The following is a 20,156-nucleotide window of genomic DNA, read 5'->3' as shown; positions in this document are numbered from 1 at the left end:
GGGGCGAGGTGCCCGGGGGCGGGGCGTGCCGCAGGGGTGGGGCCAGCAGGCAGACGGAGATGGGTGAGGCTGGGCAGGGGCAGGAGCGGGCGTGGCATTTGGCCAAGAGGTGGGGCTGGGAGCTGTATGGGGCGGGGCGCTAGGCTAGGGGCGGGGTTCGGGGCGGGGCCCTGCTCCCGGGAAAGAGGCTGCAGAGCGCGGGTCCTTCAGCCCTGGGCGCCCAGCGTCAGGCTGCGGACCTCGGCTCCTCTTTTCTCACCCCAAAAGCAGCAACTCTTTGCACTTGCTCCCCAGACTCCAGGGCTGCGAACCCGACCTGGCTCCGGCCTCTCCACACAGGGGAGCCTTGGCCAGGACCCCGAGGGGCGGCGTCCATCCCTGTCCTGGGTCCGTCTGTAGGTCCATCCCTGGGCGCCCCGCCCTGGGTCTCCCTGGCCTGGGTCCATCCTTGGGTCTCACCCTGAGCCCCCCCCAGGCACCCATGTGCCCATGTGACCACTGCCGTGGCGCCCCCTCTCCCCGGCACACTCTGATGGGATGCAGCTCCGCGCTCTGGAGCCTTATCCCTGTCCGTGTGGTTTCCTGAGATGTGGACACTAGGCTGAGAGCCTCCACTGGTTGCCATTCAAAGCAGCCAGGCCTGGGTTAGGGTGAGGAGGGGGGCCTCCCACAGCCTCAGAACGCTGGGCAGTGAGCACAATGGGTGTGAGGAGCGCCTGTCTCTCCCACCTCCTCCACACCGCAAAGGCAGCATCCCTAGGAGCTCCCTCCGTGGCCAGGTGCGAGTGGTCTCGGCCCTTGGCACACTGACTTGGGTGGAGGGGATGTTCTGGAGCCAGCGCTGGGTCCACCAGGAGCTGGACAGCTGTGCGTGGAAATAGACCTTCACCGTGGGGACTGCTGTGCATTTCCAGCCTTCCCCACAACCACGGTGCTGCAGGCAGCTGAGGGACCCCGGCCTCGGCTGCCCAGGGGCGCAGAGGCTGGCTCTGAACACTCGACGTGGCCGGCCCAGCCAACCACCCTCTGCTTTTGAAGACAGCATCCCTTCTCCAGCCCTGCAACCTGCTTGTGCCCTGGCATCCTGGGGACTTCCTCGGTAGCCTTGCCTGGGCTGGCCACGGGGAGCTGATGGGTGACCTTTGTCGGGCTTTGGCCTCATGCTTGGTTGCTCTCTTCTTTCTCCTCGAGCCCCAGAGGAACGGAGAGACCTGGCATCACTGCTCCCAGCTCCTGTGCCTTGGCCTGTGCCCACTTCTGCCAGTGCCAAGGCCCAGCTGGGTCTTCCCGCCTGGCACAGGCACTCCTGGCCAGGGTGTCCTCGAGGCCCCCTTGTGAGGAGTCTCCGGATCCCACCTCTGCCCCTCTCACAGCCTTGTGGAGCAGCCAGACAGCATAGGCCCTGGTCCTGCTTGCTTGTGCCTGAGTGTGGGAGGCACCCTGCCTTTCACGGTTAGTGCCCACATGAGGGCCCTGTGGGCATGTGGGTCAGAGAACCATCCTCCAGGAAGAGTGGAGGGAGAGGCAGAGATGTCCACTAGGGATGAGGGTACAGCTCTGCCTTCCCCCTCCAGGGTCCAGCTTAGAGCCCCTGGGACCAAGGGATGGCAGGCCACACTTGATCAGCCTCCCTCCTGTCGCCTCCCCAAACCAAGGACCCCAGTGCCTGGCACCTTTCCTCAGCAGTTTCTACAGGGTTGTCCGGGTTAGTGCTGCTCTCACCCTGGAGCGCTCAGCCAGCCCAGCCTCCTGCAGGCCCCCAGGGTCTCAGGCCTGGGCAGGGAAGCAGGCGTCTCCGTGTAGGCTCAGATGAGTGCAGGTCACCTGTGGGCCCTGGACTGTCCTTCGGAAGGTCCAGGCAAGGCCCTGATGGCAGGCAAGACCTGGGCAGAGTGAATGGACCTTAGTTGGAGGGACCATGGCCACAGCAGCTAGGTCTGGTGGTCTGCCCTCAATCCAGCCACGGAGGGGGCCAGCCAGATACCGTGGGCTCCTGCTGCCCCTTGGAGGACAGAGCTGCCCCAGGGCTCCTGAACACTGGACTCTCGGCTGGACTGCCCAGCCCTGCACACTGCCTGCCATCTCCTGGGGATACTGCAGAGCCACACCTCACACCCTGAGGGCTGCAGATCATGGGCACCAGGGGCCACAAAGCTTGCCATGGCCTGGAACTTTGCGCTACTGACCATCCCTGAGCCCAGCTGCTGGTCCCCAGACCACTCTGCAGCCACAAGAACCTGATTGATTTCTATCAGCAGCTGGAGTCAGGAAGGGAGGTCGCCATCCTTGGAGTTAGAGGGGCTTCAGAGACATGACGACAGGGGCCAGTCAACCCTGGAAGCACTTGCTGCGCCAGCCAGCCACGGATGCGGCTCAGGGACGTGAGGGACACGTGGGCTGCTTCCATATCCATAGCTATGTGTGCACTGTTATTTTCATGACTGGAAATGATGCTGTTGAACTTGGCCTGAGCTCTGTCAGCTGGAAAAGAGGATGAATAAAAAAATCCATTCTTGGTGTCCCAGAAGCAGGGCTCACTGCCTGCGGCCTCACCCACTGTGTGCCAAGACAAAACTGATGGTGCCCACTGGTCCCTGTGCCTTTCACCTCACAGAGCCAGCACCTGGGCTCTCGATGAGCCCAGGACACAATGCTTAACGTTTGTCCCACCTGACCAAGGTCCCCTCCTCCCCTGCACACCTGGCCCTCCCTGCCTCAGTGTCCACTCTGGACAAGATGACCACTTTCTGTCCTCCTTAGCTGGCAGCCCTGGTGGTAGGGTTCTCATACATGTTAGTGCTCATTCCTACCATATTTTCCTGAAAATAAGACCTAATTGGAAAATAAGCCCTAGCATGGTTTTCAGGACTCTTGGAATGTAAGTCCTACCCCTGAAATAAGCCCCAGTTAAGATCATTTTCTAAGCCAGGCGTGGTAGCACACGCCTGTAATCCCAGTACTCGGGAGGCTGAGGCAGGAGGATCCTTGTGAGTTTGAGACCAGCCTGGGCTACAAGTGAGCTCAAGACCAGTTTATTTGTTTTGTTTTTTGGTTTTTTTCTAGTACCAGGAATCAAACTCATGATCTTGTGCTTGCCAGGCAGGCGCTGTGCTGCTGAGCTAAATTCCCAGCCCCTCAAGACCAGTTTAAACTGCATAGTGAGACCCTGTCTCAAAAAAATAAAATACACACACAAAAAAAGATCATTTTCTAGACAGAGGCATTTTAGCATGTTTGCTGAACACATGACAGATGTGTTAAATTATAAAATAATACTAATATACAATTAAATATAAATAATGTTGTTGACATTAATACTTAAATGATAATATAAGTTATACTTAAGTACTGTATCTGTAAATACCAAGCAGGTGCCTTTGGACACTTGGCATGGGAAGCTATGGGCGGGGAGCGCCGGTCTTCCAGCCAGCTCACTCCCTGCCTCGTAGATGCCCGGAAGGAGCGGCCCAGGCGCATGGGGAGCCGCGGGTGGGGAGTGCTGGTCTTCCGACTGGCTCACTCCCTGCCTCGTAGGCGCCCGGAAGGAGGGCCCCCGGCGCAGGGGGAGCCTTGCGGCGGTGAGCACTGTTGCGCACCAGCCCTCAGGCCGGCTGCCACCGCTCAATTGAGAACTACCATGACACAAAGAAACAATGACACAATTGGCCCACCATGCACTGGCTGCAGATGCCCACCCACGGACGTGTGTGAATCATTCAAACTTTGAACAACCCCTGGGAATACATGCCATACAACAGGCCACTCTTGCTCCTGCCATTGAGAACCAGAAAGGTCCAGAGTCAGCGGAGGAGCAGCTGCTGAACAAGTACTCAGAGAACATGAGAATGCAGACTAAGCCCACGGAGTCAGAGGTCTTGTGGACTGGGGTCATGAGAGTCGCTTGGAAGCTGTAAACCAGGAGGACCTTGCACAATACCTGCAGAGACTCCCTGGAAGCCATTCTTCCCTTGACAGTACAAGCTGTGGTGGAGCTCCGGAGAAGTCTGCAGCAGGATTCCCGCTGCCTGTGCTGACAGTTGGGGAGAGGACACTAACTGGTTGTGGGGTCCCAATGCGATGGGAGGTTGGAGAGAAAAATGCTACAAAAAGTGGCTTCCTCCCCAGATGGCTCACTTGATTTTTGACAACCCTTAGGCTGTAACTACTTATTAGATCCTTCTTGAGTATCTCTGTCTTCCTGAGAAACCACTTTGAAGATACCACCATGTATTACAGCAGCCATTGATATTTTCCTACTAATCTATCCATAACTCTGCAATGTTTGTGTTGTTCCTATCCTATTTCGTAAATGGATGCATGTCTATCATTATGTGCTTCCTACAGCAACCATTGAGAAAAGTTAATGATTATTCAATAGGTCACTCATGTATAGCTGTATTTATTTTCTTTAGAAGCCACTTTGAAGATACCTAAGTATAGTATAACAGCTATTGATAATCTACCTCTTTTGTCTGTAACTCACTATCATTTGTCTATTTGTTTTCCTGAGAAACTATCTTGTAGACAACAATATGTAAAACAATAACCATTGATAATTTCCTACCACTTTGTCTGTAATTTGGTAAGCCCCCCATTATGTTATCCTTCTTTTACTCTTTAAAATTAAAAAAAAAAAAAGAGGGAAACACTTGTGTAAACAGATGAATTTGAAACCTACTGTCGAGTGACCCATCGGAGGGCAGACGCAGTGGGCGCATGATGCGCACACTTGATAAAGAGTGGATGTGGTTGTGTCTGGTGTATAGCACTTCGTGTGCTGTAACGAAAACCCCTCACTCGCTCGTGTGAAATAACAGTTTTCTGAGCTTCGCTGCCTGCAGTTCTGTCACTTTCGTGTGCACGTCACTCTGCGCTGTCATCCCTCTTGCTGCACAGCTGCAGTTCACCCTTGATGTAATGGAAACCTGGAGGAGCCTGCCTGCGAGAAATCTGACTTGGGTGCAGAATTCGTGGGATAAAATCACTGGTGCGGCTTTCAACGCACTGTGAGCTGACCACGTGGGCAAGAAGCGCTCTGTTAAGGAGACCGCTATTGTGGGACTTGGGAGATCGGGGCCAATGGTTCTACAGAAAGTGGAGTCCCGAGAAATTTAGGCTGGAACTTGGGGTTTGGAGAGTTATGATGATGTCCCGGAGAAAGATGATGTAACTAAATGCAGATTTTTGAATAAATGTAGATGTATGTACATGAATACATGTAAATCATCATGCATTAAAAAACAAGACATCCCCTAAAAATAAGCCCCATTGCATCTTTTGTGCAAGAATTAATATAAGACTTGGTCTTACTTGGGGAAATACGGTATGTATTCATTTCCCACCCAGCCAACCATCTTCTACTCTCTACTTCTGTGCATTTTGCAGATATTTTTCTGTTTTTATTTTCAACTTTTGTTCACAGATTTGTTTTCTAGTTAACTTGAGAAGACGATGGAGTCTGGAATGGCTCTAAGAAGGAGAAAGCTGGAGAAGAGAAGAGCAGATGATAAAAACCTTCGCAGCCCCGAGTGAGTCTCTGGGGAGGGCCTGGTGAAGGTTCGAACTCTTCTGTCATCTGCCTCGGGCGTTCACCAGGAACACAGTGTTGGGGAGGGCTGCTGTGGGCTCACTTCCAGGTCTGGTCTAGGACAGAGCTCACCCGGGGGGCCCACCTGGGTGCAGCATCTGGGGTCCTCTTGTGCCTACACACTTCTCCATGAAGGCTCAGAGATGTGTTGCTGGGCACCCCTGCTGCCTGCCAGGAGCTCTGCGGCAGCACAAGGGCTGTTTACTAAGGGACTAAAGGCCAGGCAGGGCCTCTGGTGACAGGGCCCCCACACCCACGGGTCCCCTCCTCCACAGGGAGGCCCTGGACCTCCTAGGTGGCCTCTTCAGACCCTATCCAGCACTACTGTGAAGAGGAAAAGTAGGTTCAGGGAACAAGTCTGGTTCACCTGCTCAACCCACATGGCCTAGGAGGTAGGTGACCCATGGAGGGCCACTGGTAAAATCAGACTCCAGCTTCTTTGCCTCCTTTCTTCTGTTTACACCGGGTCTGAACATCGGGAATTCTGCTCTGGGCATTGCAAGAAGCTTACAGCTCGGTGGAGGAGAAACTGCAGAGTTACCAGTGGGCAAGTATCATGGTAGAGAGACAGTGAATATCTTCTAAGGAGAAGGTTGCTACATAACACAGTGCTGTGTCACAGCCATAACAAGGTCCCACACACAGTGTCTGGAAGGGACTGAGAGTTTGGGCACAGTGGCTGTCCCTGAAAAGGGGGCTCACTTGTGTGGTCAGAACCGGGGCTCCTCCTCTTCCACCATGGGCAGGCAAAGGACAGGATGGGGCCCTGAAGGGCAAGGAACACGAGGGAGGGGCCAGGAAACTGCAGGGCCTGGGAGTGTAATGAGCCTTGTGAGCAGAGGCCAGCTTCAGGGCAGGTGGAGGCTTCTGTCAGAAAGGTCGGCGCTCCCTACAGAAGGGCCGGGCCTCAGGCTGGCGTCTTCCTTGCTCTGCTCTGGCATGCTGCAAGACCTGCCACCCTGTCCTGGGGCTGGGCCTCAGGGCCCCAGATTCTGAGCTGAAGCAGGGAGCCGTCCTTCTCCCCAACGCTGTCTCCAGAGGGCTGCGGGCCCAGGAAGAACAAGTTTATCCTGTTTCTGACAGGTTCCCTTTGAAGTTTCCTGCATCCCTCGTGATCTGCAGGTTGGTGGAGCCCTTTGCCCTTGTGGAGATCCCCTGAGGGCCTGGACAGCAGGGCTCCTGGCTCCGGACTTCCCGGGCCAGGGAGCCAGGTGCACAGCGCCCCCTGGTGAGCAGAAAGAGTTTTGCATGTACAAGGTGACTACTGACAAGGTAGGAAGCCGCGTTTGGAGGATGCATTATAAAGGCTGAGTGGAGCAGCTGAGGACATTCAGGCTCCAGAGCACAGACTTCGGGACCCCTGTGCTCACCAGTTAGTACAGAGAGGCCCGCTCTGGGTGCCCTGACATTTCCTTGGTCCCAAAATGCTCTTCTTTCTCTTCCACCTTTTTGGACACACTTTCTGGCTTGTAAAGAGAGTTCATTTTTAGTTGTATTTCTCCCATGGCTGCCCAGGGGAGTCGCCCTGGAACGTAAGCTACTTGGTTTCCTCAGTCCACCTTTCCGGGCTGAGGTGGAAGCTTCTCCTTCTTTCTCCTCCTTTTGCTTCTCCTTCTTCTTTTGGTACCGGGCGGGAATTGAACCCAGGGCTTTTGCACTGAATTACATCCCCAGTCTTTTCTTAGGTTTTTATTTTGAGACAGAGCCTCAAAAGTTGCCCACGCTGGGTCTGAACTTGTGATCTTCTTGTCTCAGCCTCTTCGAGTGCTGAGACTACAGGCATGTGCTACCACACCTGGCAGACAGAGGCCCCAGAGGGATTCTAGCACACAGTCACACCCCAGTTACACTGGTCCCACCTCTGTCCTGTGTATGCACATTCCCATGCCCGCCCCTGCCTGGCAGGTTCTCTGCCACAGAGGCTCAAGCCGGCTGGAGGACCCTGCTTTGGAAGAAGAGTGTTAAGGTTGATACATTGTGTCAACTTGAGGAGTCCCGAGGTTTGGCTAAGTGACTCAGCAGTTCTACATCCTGGGGTGCAAAGGACATGCCCTTCCTGCTCTAGGATGTTGTTCATTGTGTCAATGTGAGAAGTTTAGAAGGTTAACTATGTGAGTGCCGCCGTTGGGTGGGGGTAGCCTGCTTACAATATAAGGGAGGGAAAGAGGCTTGCACGCACTGCTGTTCCTCCCTTTTGCTCTTATTTTTGCTGTGTTCTGCCGCCATGAATGTTTGCCCTCTGCCATGTGCCACTCTGCCTCAGAGCCAGCCAAGTATGGACTAAAACATCCACAAACCATAAGCTAAATAAACTTTTCCTTCCTTAATTTTGGGTGTTGGGTATTTTGTCTCAGCAACGAGAGAAAAATAACTAAGACAAAGAGATAACCACTTCACATGACAGTCAGGGCCTCACCTTAGAAGCTGGTTCTTTGTTACCTGGGACAGGTACTGAACAAGTATGTATGACTAGAAAGCCACCTGAGTCAATTAGGCATAGTAGGGCATGCCTGTGTCCCAGCACCGAGAAGGCTGAGGCAGGAGGATTGCCAGTTCAAGATGTTGCCTGGGTAATTTAGCAGACCCTGTTTCAAACTAAAAAATAAAAAGGGTTAGGAGAGTGCAGTGATAGAGCACCCTGCTGGGTTTGAGCAAATGGGTGTCGCATGCAGGTGTCACACACAGTAAGAGCTCGGTATCAGTGGGCCACACACTTCCCAGGGTGCCCTCCTCCAGCTGTGCACCGCAGCTCCAGGAGAGTCCCTGAGGGGCTCCCCAGGGACACCTGCTGCTGGCACAGTGACCCAGCACTGCTGCTCACAGCCTCCTGGAAAGACTGTGAGAATTCAGGCAAAGAGAAGACTGACTCTGTCCTAAAGTTTTGTCTCCTGCAGAAGCAGGTCGCTTTCTAGGCACTGTTTGGCCTGGAAGCGAAGGTGGAGAAAGCCAGCGTCTCGCCCTGATCCTGACCCTTCTCGAAAACAGGCACAGTGAACCCTCTAGGAAGCGCTTGTCTGGGCCGATGTCCTGGCTGAGAAGGGCTGTGGGTCAGAAACCAGGGTGAACACCGCCATGCTGCATGATGCACTGTCTAAAGGCTGCTCCTCTGCCTGCCCTGGAGCCGCAGCGCAGCCTGGCTCTCCAGAGCCCAGTGCCCCAGGAGGCCCTGCCTCGCCGCAGAGTGACCGCCACTTGGAGCAGCTGTGTTAACTCCTCAGCTAGACCCAGGGAGGGGCCCGGGAGCATCACAAGGCTCCTCCCCAGGGCTCATCCTGGGGTCCTCCTCCAAGCCTCCCCCTTTGCCCAGATCTGGCAGTGTCCACTCCTGACAGGGCGCCCTGCCTCCTTTAAGCAGGCCCTCAAAGGTGTATGGAGGAGATCTGCAATGGGAAACAGACTTTATTTCCTTTTCCTTGAAATTATTCCCAGCTCTACAAAGTTAGTAAAAATTCAAAAGAGAAAATACAAAACAAAGTGTAGTTACTTTTTTCTGACATTTTACATGTAGTTACACTTTAGAGTTGCTTATGTACAAAGAAGGGTGATTTAATACACAGCTGTGGACTGACACAGTTAAAAGACCGCAGTTCAGTGGGCAGGGCGCTCCTCAGGGCACATCCTCACGGCCGGAGGGGTGCTGCGTCTGGGACACCAGCACCTGCTGTGGAGCTGCTACTGCCCCGCTGCCCCGGGTGCCCGCGTGTGCCCGCTGTGCACCTCAGGGGCATCTGCAAGGGCGCGAGGAGCCAGGCCCTGCATCGAGCCTCAGCCAGGAAGCCGTTCCCACAGGTTAGAGGAAGGGCCAGTGCAGGCTAGAGGAGACCATGTCCCTGTTTCTGTGTAAATTTCGAGTCTCACCTAAAATCCATGCTAAGCATGTGCTACACCCCACCCAGGAGTGCTGCCTGTCTTCCCACAGCAATGACAGCATGCTGTGCTCCCAGTGGACTCTCACAAAGGAAGGGCGAGCCCAGCTTTCCCTGAACACCAGGCTCTGTGCTCTGGCAGTGAGGGGCAGTGGCTTCAGGCAACCACCTGCTGTACTTGGAGCGGCCTGCTCACATGCTTCCTCCTGACGTGGGAGTGGCCTGCTCTCCAAGCTTCCTGGAGGAGTCCCACTGCTCCTGATTCTGAGGGAGCGCCTGAGGGTGAGATTTTGCCTCCTCTCTCTGTTATCACACTCCTGCCAATCCCTGCCTTGCACCCTTGCTGAGCAGAGTGTAAAGTCAGAAAACAAGCACAGGGCTATGCGTAAGCGCCTCCCCGCTCCTCTGCAGGGACTGGAAGCCAGCCCAACCCAGGAGTGATTCCTGGGCAGGGACCCCGGATGCACCTCCACACAAGCCTGCCCAGGGCTCCAGGGGCAGGACGGTGCTGTGACACCTGTGCTGCCTAGTAGCCTGACAGTGGCCACAGGGGCGGGGGGCCCTGCGTCCAGCTGTGCTGCCAAGAAGCCCCACAGAGACCTCTGGAGTTGATGACAGGCCAGGAACTCAGGGCCCGCCCCATGGAGGGGTGCATAGTGCCTGACCCGGGCTCTGCCTGTCCTTGTGGGTAAGACATGTGCACTCAGCCAGATTTGGGATTAATGGACTGACTGGAGAGGGGAGGACAGAGGGAAACACATGGGCCGGTCCTGGACAAAGCACCGCGGTCCTGGGAGCTCAGCAGATCCTGCTCAGGCAGCATAGCTTCACTAGGACAGGACGCTCTGCCAGGTGTCTTTGCAGAGCCTGGCCCAGAAAATGCCTTTCTCTGTGTGGACATTAAAATCTGAAAACCAAGGAGGTCGCAGTGAGTGTGACAAGTTGCATCTGAAGAAATTGCTCCACTGCAGCTGGGTTCGGTGGCACAGACCTGTAATCCCAGCACTCTGGGAGGCTGAGGCAGGGGATTGCAAGTTCATGCCCAGCCTGGACAATCTGATGACTTAGTAAGATTCTATTTCAAATAAAAAAAAATTTTTAAAGGTTGGGAACGCAGCTCAACACAAAGACCCTGTTTCCATCCCTAGTATTGGAAGGAAAGAAGGAAGAGAGGGAGGATCGGAGGGAGGGGAGGAGGGAGGGAGGGAGAGAGAGAGAAAGAGAGAAAGAGTGAAAGAGAAAGAAAGAAAGAAAGAAAGAAAGAAAGAAAGAAAGAAAGAAAGAAAGAAAGAGAAAGAAAGAAAAGAAAGGAAAGGAAAGAAGAAGGAAAGAAAGAAAGAAAGAAAGAAAGAAAGAAAGAAAGAAAGAAAGAAAGATTTGCTCAGTTGCGAATGCAGTCTTGACAGAGCAGAAACTGATCCGCAGAGGTGGATCTGCAGCTCTCCTGCAGGTCCCTCGATTGTGGACCCCCACCAGGAGGCTGTGCTATGATTCTTGATCCATAGGAACAGACACTCTAGACAGCCAGGAGCAGCTGGACTGGTGCAGCTCAGGCAGCTGGTCAAGAACACTGGCGACGCTGGTCGCAGCCAGGCAGGGCTCTGCGGCTGTGGGCTGGCGAGGCTGCGCTCCTAACTGCCAGCTTCTGAGCAGCAGTGGCTGGAGTCAGGGTGGACACCCTTGTGGTGACTCCTGGGTCTTGCTGGGCATCTCCCGTGGTCTGTGGTAGGGACCAGCAGCTCTTGACCGAGGCTCCGTGTGCTGCTGCAGCCTCTGACTGCCTGCCCGGCACCCCTGCAGCTCGGGGTGTGCTGCACAGGCAGGAGTGGGGAGCGAGGCCCCAGAGCACAGGGAGGACACAGGAGATGGCCGTGTGCAAAGCTGTGCCCTGCCAGGGACAACACAGATCAAACACAAGGCCCTGGGAGGGCACAGGGCCACAGGCAGGCAGCTGGCAGACCCGGCTAGGCACCTTCCTAGTCCCGAGAGGCTGGAGGAACCTGCATAGTACCACGAGGGACCCCAGCGTCAGCCTGAGGTCAGCCCAAGGTCAACCCAAGGTCAGGTCAGGCAGGAGGAGAGAGGGAGAGAGGGAGATGGGCATAGACATCTCTTCAGGAAGCACCTGGAGGCAGGAAACGTCTACTGCACCCTGGGGTGCTGAAGTGCTGGGGTCCCAGCTGGGCTCTCACTTGGGGGCCTCGAGGGTGTCGCTCGCCCTGAGGATCACGGACCTGAAGGACAGGTCAAAGGCTCTCTGGTCGCTGAAGCTCTGGGCTTTGTACTTAGTGAAGTGCACCAGCCTCCTGCGCCGCTCGCAGTCTGGCTGGTCCCTCTCTGCCCCTGGCGTGTCTGGGGCCCCCGCCTGAGCCTGGGCCTGAGGGGCCTGGTGGCTCCACACGTCAGGTGTGGCGGGGGTGGGGCTGTCTGTCGGCTCTGGGAGACAAGTTGCTGCACTCTTGTCTCCCTGGGAGGGGCGCCTGGTGCCGGTCTTGCCTGGGCTGCCGAGGCTGGGGGCCGGCACTGAGGGGTCCCTGCTGGTGCCAGCAATAGGTGCTCCCTTGGCAGTGTTGCCAGGCTGGCCCCTGGCCTGGGGCACTGTTCTCTTGGCCTGGCCCTGGTCTTGTGCAGCAGGGCTCCCTACAGCCTGTGTGCCATCCTCCTGGGCTGGGCTGCCCACCTGCCTGACCCTGGGCCCCGGCGGATGCTCCTGATCTTTGGTTCTGACAGTGCCTGGCTTCTCCCTTGTTGCTGGCTTCTCGCTCCCTGCCAGGTCCTGAGCTGCCCAAGGCTCTGGCTTGCATCTCCTGGCCTCCTGGCCCAAAGGTGTTGCCATTGTTTGAAGACTGTCCTGTTGTCCTGTCTGCTGTGAGTACACGGGTCCACAGTGACTCTCTGGTGGGCCCATGCCTGCTGGGGCGGGGCCTGAGCTCTTCACCTTGGGCACAGCGCTGGGCTCTGCCTGCTGGCCAGGGGTAGGAAGCTCCAGGGCTTGCTGGTCAGGCCAGGCTTCCTTGGTGGGGGCCGGACCTGTAGGGTGTGTAGGGAGGCGCACCGTGCGGGGTTGAGGCTGTGGGTCCCATGCCTGTGCCTCTGTAGAGGGCCACCGTGGCTGGCCTAGGTCGCAGCCTGGAGACTCCTGGGAGCGCCTGGCAGTTGGTGTCCGGGAAGTCATGCTGTTGCACAGAGTATCCCCTTCCATGGCGTGGACATCCTTGTTCTCTGTGGAGACATGAGGGCTGCTGGCTCCCGACCTGTTTGGGGCACACGGTCTGGACACAGTGAGTGGCCGGCCAGGGTTAGTGGCATACTCCAGATGCACGATGGGGGGCACCCACGCGGGGCCCCGGACACCCCCTTCTGTGGCCCCGACCCTGTGCATTGAGGGTCCACTTGGTGCACGTTCCTGGGGGAGACCCTTTCCTGCGGTGGCACAGGGGTGCATGGGTGGCGCTCTGCCTCCTTCCTCACCCAAAGTGGCTGGTTCTGCTGCTTTGTTTTTCAGGACCTGGGTGCCAGCCTGTGGCACCATCTGGGCAGACACCTGTGGTGTTTTCTGGGCGCCTGACCGTGGCACTGTGGGATCCGGGACATTCCCAGCAATGGCTGTCTCCCTGGAGGCGGGGATGCCTGTCTTGGGCTGGCCCCCTAGCCAAGACACTTTGTTCTTGCCCAGGTCATGGCTGGAGTTCCCTGGGGCCATCCCCAGGGGTGGAGCCGGCTCTGTTGGGAGCCCGGGACGCTCTTCTTGCCCACAGTGGATGCTCTGGTCTACAGATGGGCAAATCTCAAGTTGTCTGCAACCCTGGGGGGCTGCCAGCAAGGATCCTCTCTCCTGGGGACCTGACCCTGGCAGGCAAGCAGGGGTAGGGTGGGAGCTCCCCGCTAGACGGCTTTCCCATGCTGGGGGATGATGGGATGAGGAGGTCTTATGAGGTGTCTGTGTTTCATTTGATTCTGTCAGCAGCTGTGTCTCACCATTGTGCACAGAGATGGCAGGTCCTGAAGGCCCGGGATGGCTGCAGGAGTCTCTCTTTCCACTGGGAGAACTTGGGGGCTTTGGGGTCAGGACTGTCTGTGGGGCACTGGAGTCCAAGCCAGCAGCATCTTTCAGGGCTCCCTGTGGTCCCAGCCCTGAAGATAGAGAGCTCTCTGGCACCTGGCCTGGCCTGCTTAGCTTTCCCAGGGCTGGGGCATCCCTGTTGTCAGGGTTCCCTGCTGCCACCCTGTCCATCACAGCCTCTCCCTGTGACCCCTGAGGATACCAGGCCTCGTAGCTCAGCGTGCTGGGCTGGGGCACGGGTGGGGCTGGCATTTCAAGGATGACAGGAAGCTGCACAGTTATCTGTGGAGACACCATGCCAGGCTGTGTGCGCTGTTCTGCCCGAACACCTGATGGGGCTGGGGGCACATGGGCTTCAGCTCCCTGCTGGAGCGTGGGCAGCCACCTCTGGATGGCAAAGAGGGGCTCCTTCTCAGAGGCTGGAAGAACACTTTCTGCCTCATCCTCAGAGCTACACACGGTCATGGTGACTTGGGGGCCCTCCCCTGTGCCTTCCCCCTCTCCCCAGATGCGGTCTGCCTCCCCTGCTGCCCTGGAGCCCACTATCCTGTCCCTTGCAGCTGGCTCAGCACCACCGGGGCTGGCTGGGTCGAGCATGGCCACAGTCGGTGCGTCGCCATTAAGGGCTCTGTCTTCGAGGGAAGCACAGGAGAATTCTGGCTGGGGGCCACCTGCTGTACTCAGGGCCATGTGGGGGGCTCCAGGAGCCATGGCCTTGGGCACAGAGGACTGTTCCCTGGGATTCCTGCTCAGGAGCTCCACTCCTGGGGTTTTGTTCCCACCAGGCTCTGTGTGCCGAACTCTGGGGGACAGGCTGGCCTCCACCTTGGCCTGACGCCTGGCATCCAGGTGACTGATCTTGGCGCAGCGGGACAGCCAGCTGCGGGGGCTGCCCACCACGGTGGCGATGCTGAGGGCCGGCAGAGGCTCAGCTGTGCAGGCCAGAAAGTGGGCGGGGGGCATCCTGGTGCAGCTGGTGGCCATGGTGGCCGTGTGGAGCATGCGGACCTCCGGCCGGTGCATCCTCCTCTGCAGGGCCCGGCTTCTCCGGTCCTCCTTGCGCAGTGGCAACATCCTGGCCTCCGCATGGAGGCAGCCGCTCTGTTCAAACCTCTCCCGAAGCTTGGACAAGATGGTGCTTCGGCCACCCACCCTTGGCGGGGGGCCCCTGGAGGCTCCAGGCCTCAGGCTAGGGGGCTGCTCACGCGTGTCCTTCTCCTTGGCCTCCTTCTCCTCTGCTGCCAGGAACTTCTTCAGGATGGTCTTCACTGTGCCCTTCCCGCCTGGGCCGCCCCAGCGGGGCTTCTCTCGGGCTGCCGGCCTCTGGCTGGGGCTGCTGGCGCTCCCCTGGGCCTTCTCCAGCAGCTTGTTGATGGTGGCATTCACGAAGCTCCGGCCAGGCCCCTGCCTGTCCTTGGGGATCAGCCGACCCACCTCTCTCCTCTTCAGGGGCGGCTCTCTGCCCCTGCCCATGAACTTGGCCTGCAGAAGCTGGAAGCGAGTGGGCCGCCGGCTGGCCTCTGGGAGCAGGGCTGGGTGACTGGCCCTGTGCTCCCCATCCTTGGCCCTCAGGGGCCCTTCGGTGCGGTCCAGGACGTAGAACAGCAGGCTGCCCAGCAGGGCCTGGGCTGCCTCGCCACTGGCCCGGCCAAGCCTCTTCCTCAGTGCCTGTGCGTCCATGGATACTTTGTCTCCGTGAGTTTTGCTGCTCTTCAGGCTGCGGGAAAAAGAGATGAATGGTCACACGCGTTATCATCACCGTCCCCAGGCAACTCCACAAGACACTGCTGGAGGGGAGCCCCGTACTCTGAGCATCCCCAGCATCCATAGGAAGAGTGGGAGCTGGGCGCCTGGTCTACCAGGGGCTGCCCAGGACTCACCCCTGTTGCCTGATGAACCACACTAACCACCGGGGGGCTTAGAAATTCAGGCCCACAATCATTGGCTCTGCAAAAGCACCGTGGAAAACCACTGTGCCTAAAGTGTTTTTAAATAAAAAGGATATATTTCACTTGCATTAATAGGCCAGACATTTAAGTATAAAATTTATATTCTCTGTGTGGTTTGTACACACCTCCAGTTTTAATAGGAAAGATAAAATTAACAATATACTGTATTCCACCACAATCCCAAGAGCCTGGGAATCTGAGGTGATCTGCAGTCACACCCCCTCTGACCCTGGGGGGAAGGAAGTAGGACTATTTCCTCATTGGGCTCGTGGGCAGGAAGTAGCTGGTGCAAGTGGGGTGCTGGCTCCCAGGAGCAGCCACAGCAGGAGGGGAAGGAGCCAGGCCCCTGAGGGCTCCCAGAGGGATCCCCAGGCTGGAGGGCACTTGTCACATATTTCCCTGCCAGTCCCTGGCTCCTCCGCCAGCCAGCTGGCCTGGAGAGATAGGCTCCTATTACCTGACAGGGTTGGCCAGCCAGGGGCAGGCTACGGAGCTCCACTCCACGGTGGCCTGGACCACAGCAGAAGGGCTCCCGGTCAGCCAGAGCCACCTCCCACCTGTCTAGGTGATGATGGTAAGATCACCCTGAGTTTTGGCATCACAGCTGCACCTGTTCATGACTCATTCTAGAGTCAACCAGAGACAGACTGGAAATTCAAATACCACAGGGAAGGTCTTCACTGTGCTAATTATAGGATTACAACCCTAACCCTGGAAGCATCCAAGGGCTGGGGCATGGCTCAGAACAAGAGCTTTCCCCTGGCCTGTGTGGAGCCCTGGTGCCCTCCCAGCACTGCAGAAGTAAATAAGTCAATAAACACTCCGATGTCTAACACATTAGAGTGTTAGACTGCTGCTTAAATAATGGTGCATCTGTAGACAGGAAATGGCGGTCCCTGGATCTGCTCAGTGGAAATGCCAAGCTGCCAAGCTGCAGAGACTTTGGCCAGCTGGAAAAGGACTGGCAGGATGTGCGTGGCCATCACCTTCAGAAGGGGGAGTCTGATTCTAGAAACCACTCTTTAAACGCACTCACCAGGCCACCCTGGTGTCCGGTGGGGTGACAAAGTCCCCACCCCATCCCGGCCGATCACACATGGCTGCATGACTGTGGCCATGGATGGACTTCCATACCTGTGGACCTATGGACCCAGATCTTAGGGTATAGGCAGGCCTCCAAAACCCCTGCGAGGCCCTCACTGTCATGTGGGCCCCACCTGAGAGCCACCAAGAGGGCTGAGAAACCTGAGCCTGGGGACAGCCATCCTTGTGGAAACACAGGGTGGATGAGTCCCTAGGAAGAGAGCTACAGCTTGGACACACCCAGGCCATGATGCAAGAATGGCGCCCACATAAAAATAAGTTAATCCAAGGAGCAGCTGCGCTGAGCCTGGCCCTCATGCCATTGTTCTGAGTAATGGGGACTCAAAGCACCAGCCCCCCGACACAAGGAGTCTTGCAGTCCTCATAAGGATAGAGCGATCCTGGCATTGGCCCTGCCACCCAGCCCCTGCCACCCTTCTCCTCAGCCCAGCGTGGACAGATCTGCCTGCAGCTGGCATCTAGGCGGCAAGATACCCAGGAGCCATGGGTTTCAGCACTGCGATGGCAGGTGGGCTTAGGATCAAGTGCCATGCACCGGGAGTGTGGCCAGCTTTCCCCACCTGAGGGTCTGACACCTCCCTCTGCAGGTGCAGTTACCCAGGAGGCTGCCCAGGGAGAGAAAAGCCTCCTTTCCCCAAAGACGCTCAGCCTCCAGGATGCAGTGGGCAGCAAGGTGGAGGGTTTGGGTCGAGGAAAACATTCCATGTTCCCACAGCCCCACACTCCCTGCCGGGCCTGAAAGACACACTGCATTGGTGCTGGGCTCCAGGAAGGCTGTGTGCACTGCTGGAGTGGGGGTTTGGATGTGCCATGACCCACACCATCCCTGCAGCAGGAGGTTTACATGTGGGGCAGCATCTCTCATGTCCCAAGGTCCCATAAGACATGGCATCTGCTAATCAGTGGCTGCTTCGGCTCAGCATCTTGGGGCTGGCCCCTGGCAGACACCCAAACTCACCCACGTGCCACCTCAAATGCTTCACCCTCTTGTTTCCCCTGCCTCTAGAAGTGGCATCTCCAGCCCCAGGAGCCCTGGGCACCCAGAGCTGTCTCAGCCCAACACCACCCCAGGTGCTTGTCCTAAGATGTCAGGTGTGCTAGACATATCCTCATCCCAAGAAGCGCAGCCCTCAGGTTTTCCTGCCCCAGCCCAGGACAGATGGCATCCTCCCTCCTGTCTGCTGCAGGCTCATGTGACCCCCACTGCTAGCCCGAGCCAGCAGGACCCTGCCCTGTCCTCCAGCTCCAGGTGGGCTCTCTGTACTTCCTGAAGACACTGCCCTCCTCCCTCGCTCATGTCATGCTCACCGCCATGGGTCCAAGTATGAGTGCCGAGGGTCCTGCACACACAGAACTCCAGCATGACTCACACCCAGGTCACACTCTCCAGCTGGTGCTCTCTGTCTCTGTGCATCCATTCCTGCTCTGCCATGGGGCTGAGAGCCTCCTATGGGTGAGTGCTGCTACTTGCCCCAGCTGAGCTCCACGTGCCAGGCCACACACATACTTGTATCCAAGTCCCCAGGAGCCACAAGACCTGTGGGGACATGAGGTGAGGACCTCGCTCTCAGGGCCCAGACTTACCTGCCCAGGTGGGGAGGACGTCGGTGGAGCCCTTGTCCTCGGGAGCTCTGTGCTCACCTCCTGGGAGCTGACTGGGCTATTTCAATCATCTCCAGGACTTCTCAGGTTGAGTCATTAAGATGACTGAAATAGCTGCTCGGCTGCGTGCCGTGGGACATGGTGATCATCTGACTAACGGCAGTGATGGTCCCCACTTCCCGCTGAGCCTCGTGTCTAAACTGAGCGCTGGCTTCAGTCCTCCCTCCCGAGGCGGGTGACCTGGAGCAGGTGGGGTCACATGAAGGCCATGTGTTGCCTGGACACTGTACTCCCCATGGGGCACTGGGTGCCCTGGAGGTGCCCATGCTGGGGCCGTGACACCTTGTGGTCGTGAGCAGAGTCAGGCCCATGCTGGATTTGCTGTGTGCTCGTCCCACACCATGGAGCCGCAGTGCTCCACACCCACTGGCTGCCCTGGCTCAGGCCTGCTGTGGTGCCCAGTGTGTCCAGTGTTCACCAGCAAAGGCCACTGTGGCCCTCACAGGCCATCTGTCTCCTTGGGCAGACTAATAGTCAGCCCAGCTGGAGTTCTGGAAAGTTCTGCAAAGATCTCAGAGGTGCTCTTCGTCATGGAGCAGGTCAGATGCTTTTCTAAGCTTTACAGCCAGACAGGGATTAGGGGCTGGACCAGAGCCTTGCACTCTCCTTCAGGGAGCCGTGCTGGCCCTGGCCCCATGCCTGCAGCAGGAGCGGGGATGCTTACACGCTGCAGCCCGGTCCTACTGGCTGTGATAGAAAAGGGGGTCCTCAGCTTTTGCTAACCACAGTGCCTCATCCCCCTGGGCCTGCCCTCTGCCCTAGCCTTCCACCACTGCTGCCCTGTCCCTGAGGAGTCTGGCCCCTCCTATCCCTACCCTCCTAGTGAACTCCGGCTGCCCACATGCTCTTGGGCTCCTGGGTCTTGGTTTAAGCCCAGCAGGAGGTGAAGGTACTGGGGACCCCAGAGATCACAGAACTGGAGGGACGCAGCTCTGCGTGTCTCCAAGGCACCAGTCCTTGTCTAAGCCTCCGCCCCTGTGACCAGCACCTCTTCTGGGCTGCAATCCAGTGCCCCAGCCCATGTTGAGTGGATACTCTGGCTCCTCCCCAGCAGTAGCCACACACAGGGCTGAGCCTATGACCAAATGCCTCAGGTGCTTCGATGAGCCACAGAGCCGAATCTCCCTCCAGGGCCAACACAAACATGGGTGCAGTAAGCCTTCCTGATTCAGGCCTCAGCGCCCTGACTGGCCATGGAGGTCATCTGAAGGGCAAGTAGGCTGAGCTGCTCGCCGTTGGGCTTCCAGGTCACCACAGCACTGCTGGGCCACTGTGGCACTCACAGGGAGCAGCCCTGCAGGCCCCACCCTGAGGCCCTGGTTGCTCCTCATTTCTGTCCTTGGTAGCTGGGCCTCAACCTCTGTACCCAAGTCCCTGGCCATGCTAGGGCCACTGGAGCCTGCGTGACCCCGCTCCAGGAGTCCACCTGCCTCTGCTCCTTCCTTGGAGAAGTGGGGTCTCAGATCAGCTCAAATCAGGCTCCACAGGACCCCTGAGAGACCTCACACTTGTCCTGCGGGACACTGGGTGCCCATAGCAAACACTGGCTTAGAAGATGCTTCTGGGCCCCTGGCAAAGGGCGGCCATACTGCCATATCCGGCTGCCAAGGACATGCCCTCTGCACTTGCTAGGGGCGCCCCTCCTAGCCCCTCTGTGCAGACCCGCCGGTCGCACGCCCGTTGTCTGTCTGTCCCTTCGACGGCTCCTGTACTCAGCCTAAGACAGCCTTGTCACATGCCCCAGGGCCCTGTGTGCCAGCCAGGGGACCCTGTCTGTAGAGACACCTCTGCCCCACTCTGTGGGGCTGCGGGCAGAGACGCAGCAGGTCTCCCTGCTCCTCCTCACCAACAAAAGGTGGTACCTGGCTCATGCACCGAGTGGCCAGCATATCCTGGCTTCATAGCTGCTTCCTCCTGGTGCGTCT

The 20,156-nt window shown here is 57.5% G+C and overlaps 1 protein-coding gene across 1 annotated transcript; it reads right to left on the bottom strand.

Moving 5' to 3' along the window:
* Positions 1 to 10,761: 10,761 nt before the first annotated feature.
* On the bottom strand, positions 10,762 to 19,856 carry LOC102004445 (collagen alpha-1(II) chain). The gene is made up of 2 exons (XM_005373945.2): positions 17,878 to 19,856; positions 10,762 to 15,233 (listed from the first exon to the last, which is right to left on the bottom strand). Exons 1-2 carry the CDS (start codon positions 17,985 to 17,987, stop codon positions 11,642 to 11,644), a joined length of 3,702 nt encoding a protein of 1,233 aa, XP_005374002.1. The 5' UTR covers positions 17,988 to 19,856; the 3' UTR covers positions 10,762 to 11,641.
* Positions 19,857 to 20,156: the final 300 nt, after the last annotated feature.

This window comes from Chinchilla lanigera, unplaced genomic scaffold, assembly GCF_000276665.1.
Source record: "Chinchilla lanigera isolate Chin_1 unplaced genomic scaffold, ChiLan1.0 scaffold00003, whole genome shotgun sequence".
Taxonomy (NCBI): domain Eukaryota; kingdom Metazoa; phylum Chordata; class Mammalia; order Rodentia; family Chinchillidae; genus Chinchilla; species Chinchilla lanigera.
The sequence above is the reverse complement of the archived record's forward strand: the minus strand, read 5'-3'. Positions and strand labels throughout refer to the sequence as shown.

Excerpts from the sequence above, each read along its gene's own strand:
- LOC102004445 (XM_005373945.2), bottom strand. The coding sequence starts at position 17,987 with ATGGATGCACAGAGACAGAGAGCACCAGCTGGAGAGTGTGACCTGGGT. Across the intron at positions 15,234-17,877 it reads TCATACTTGGACCCATGGCG|CCTGAAGAGCAGCAAAACTC; the intron begins GTGAGCATGACA and ends TTTTTCCCGCAG.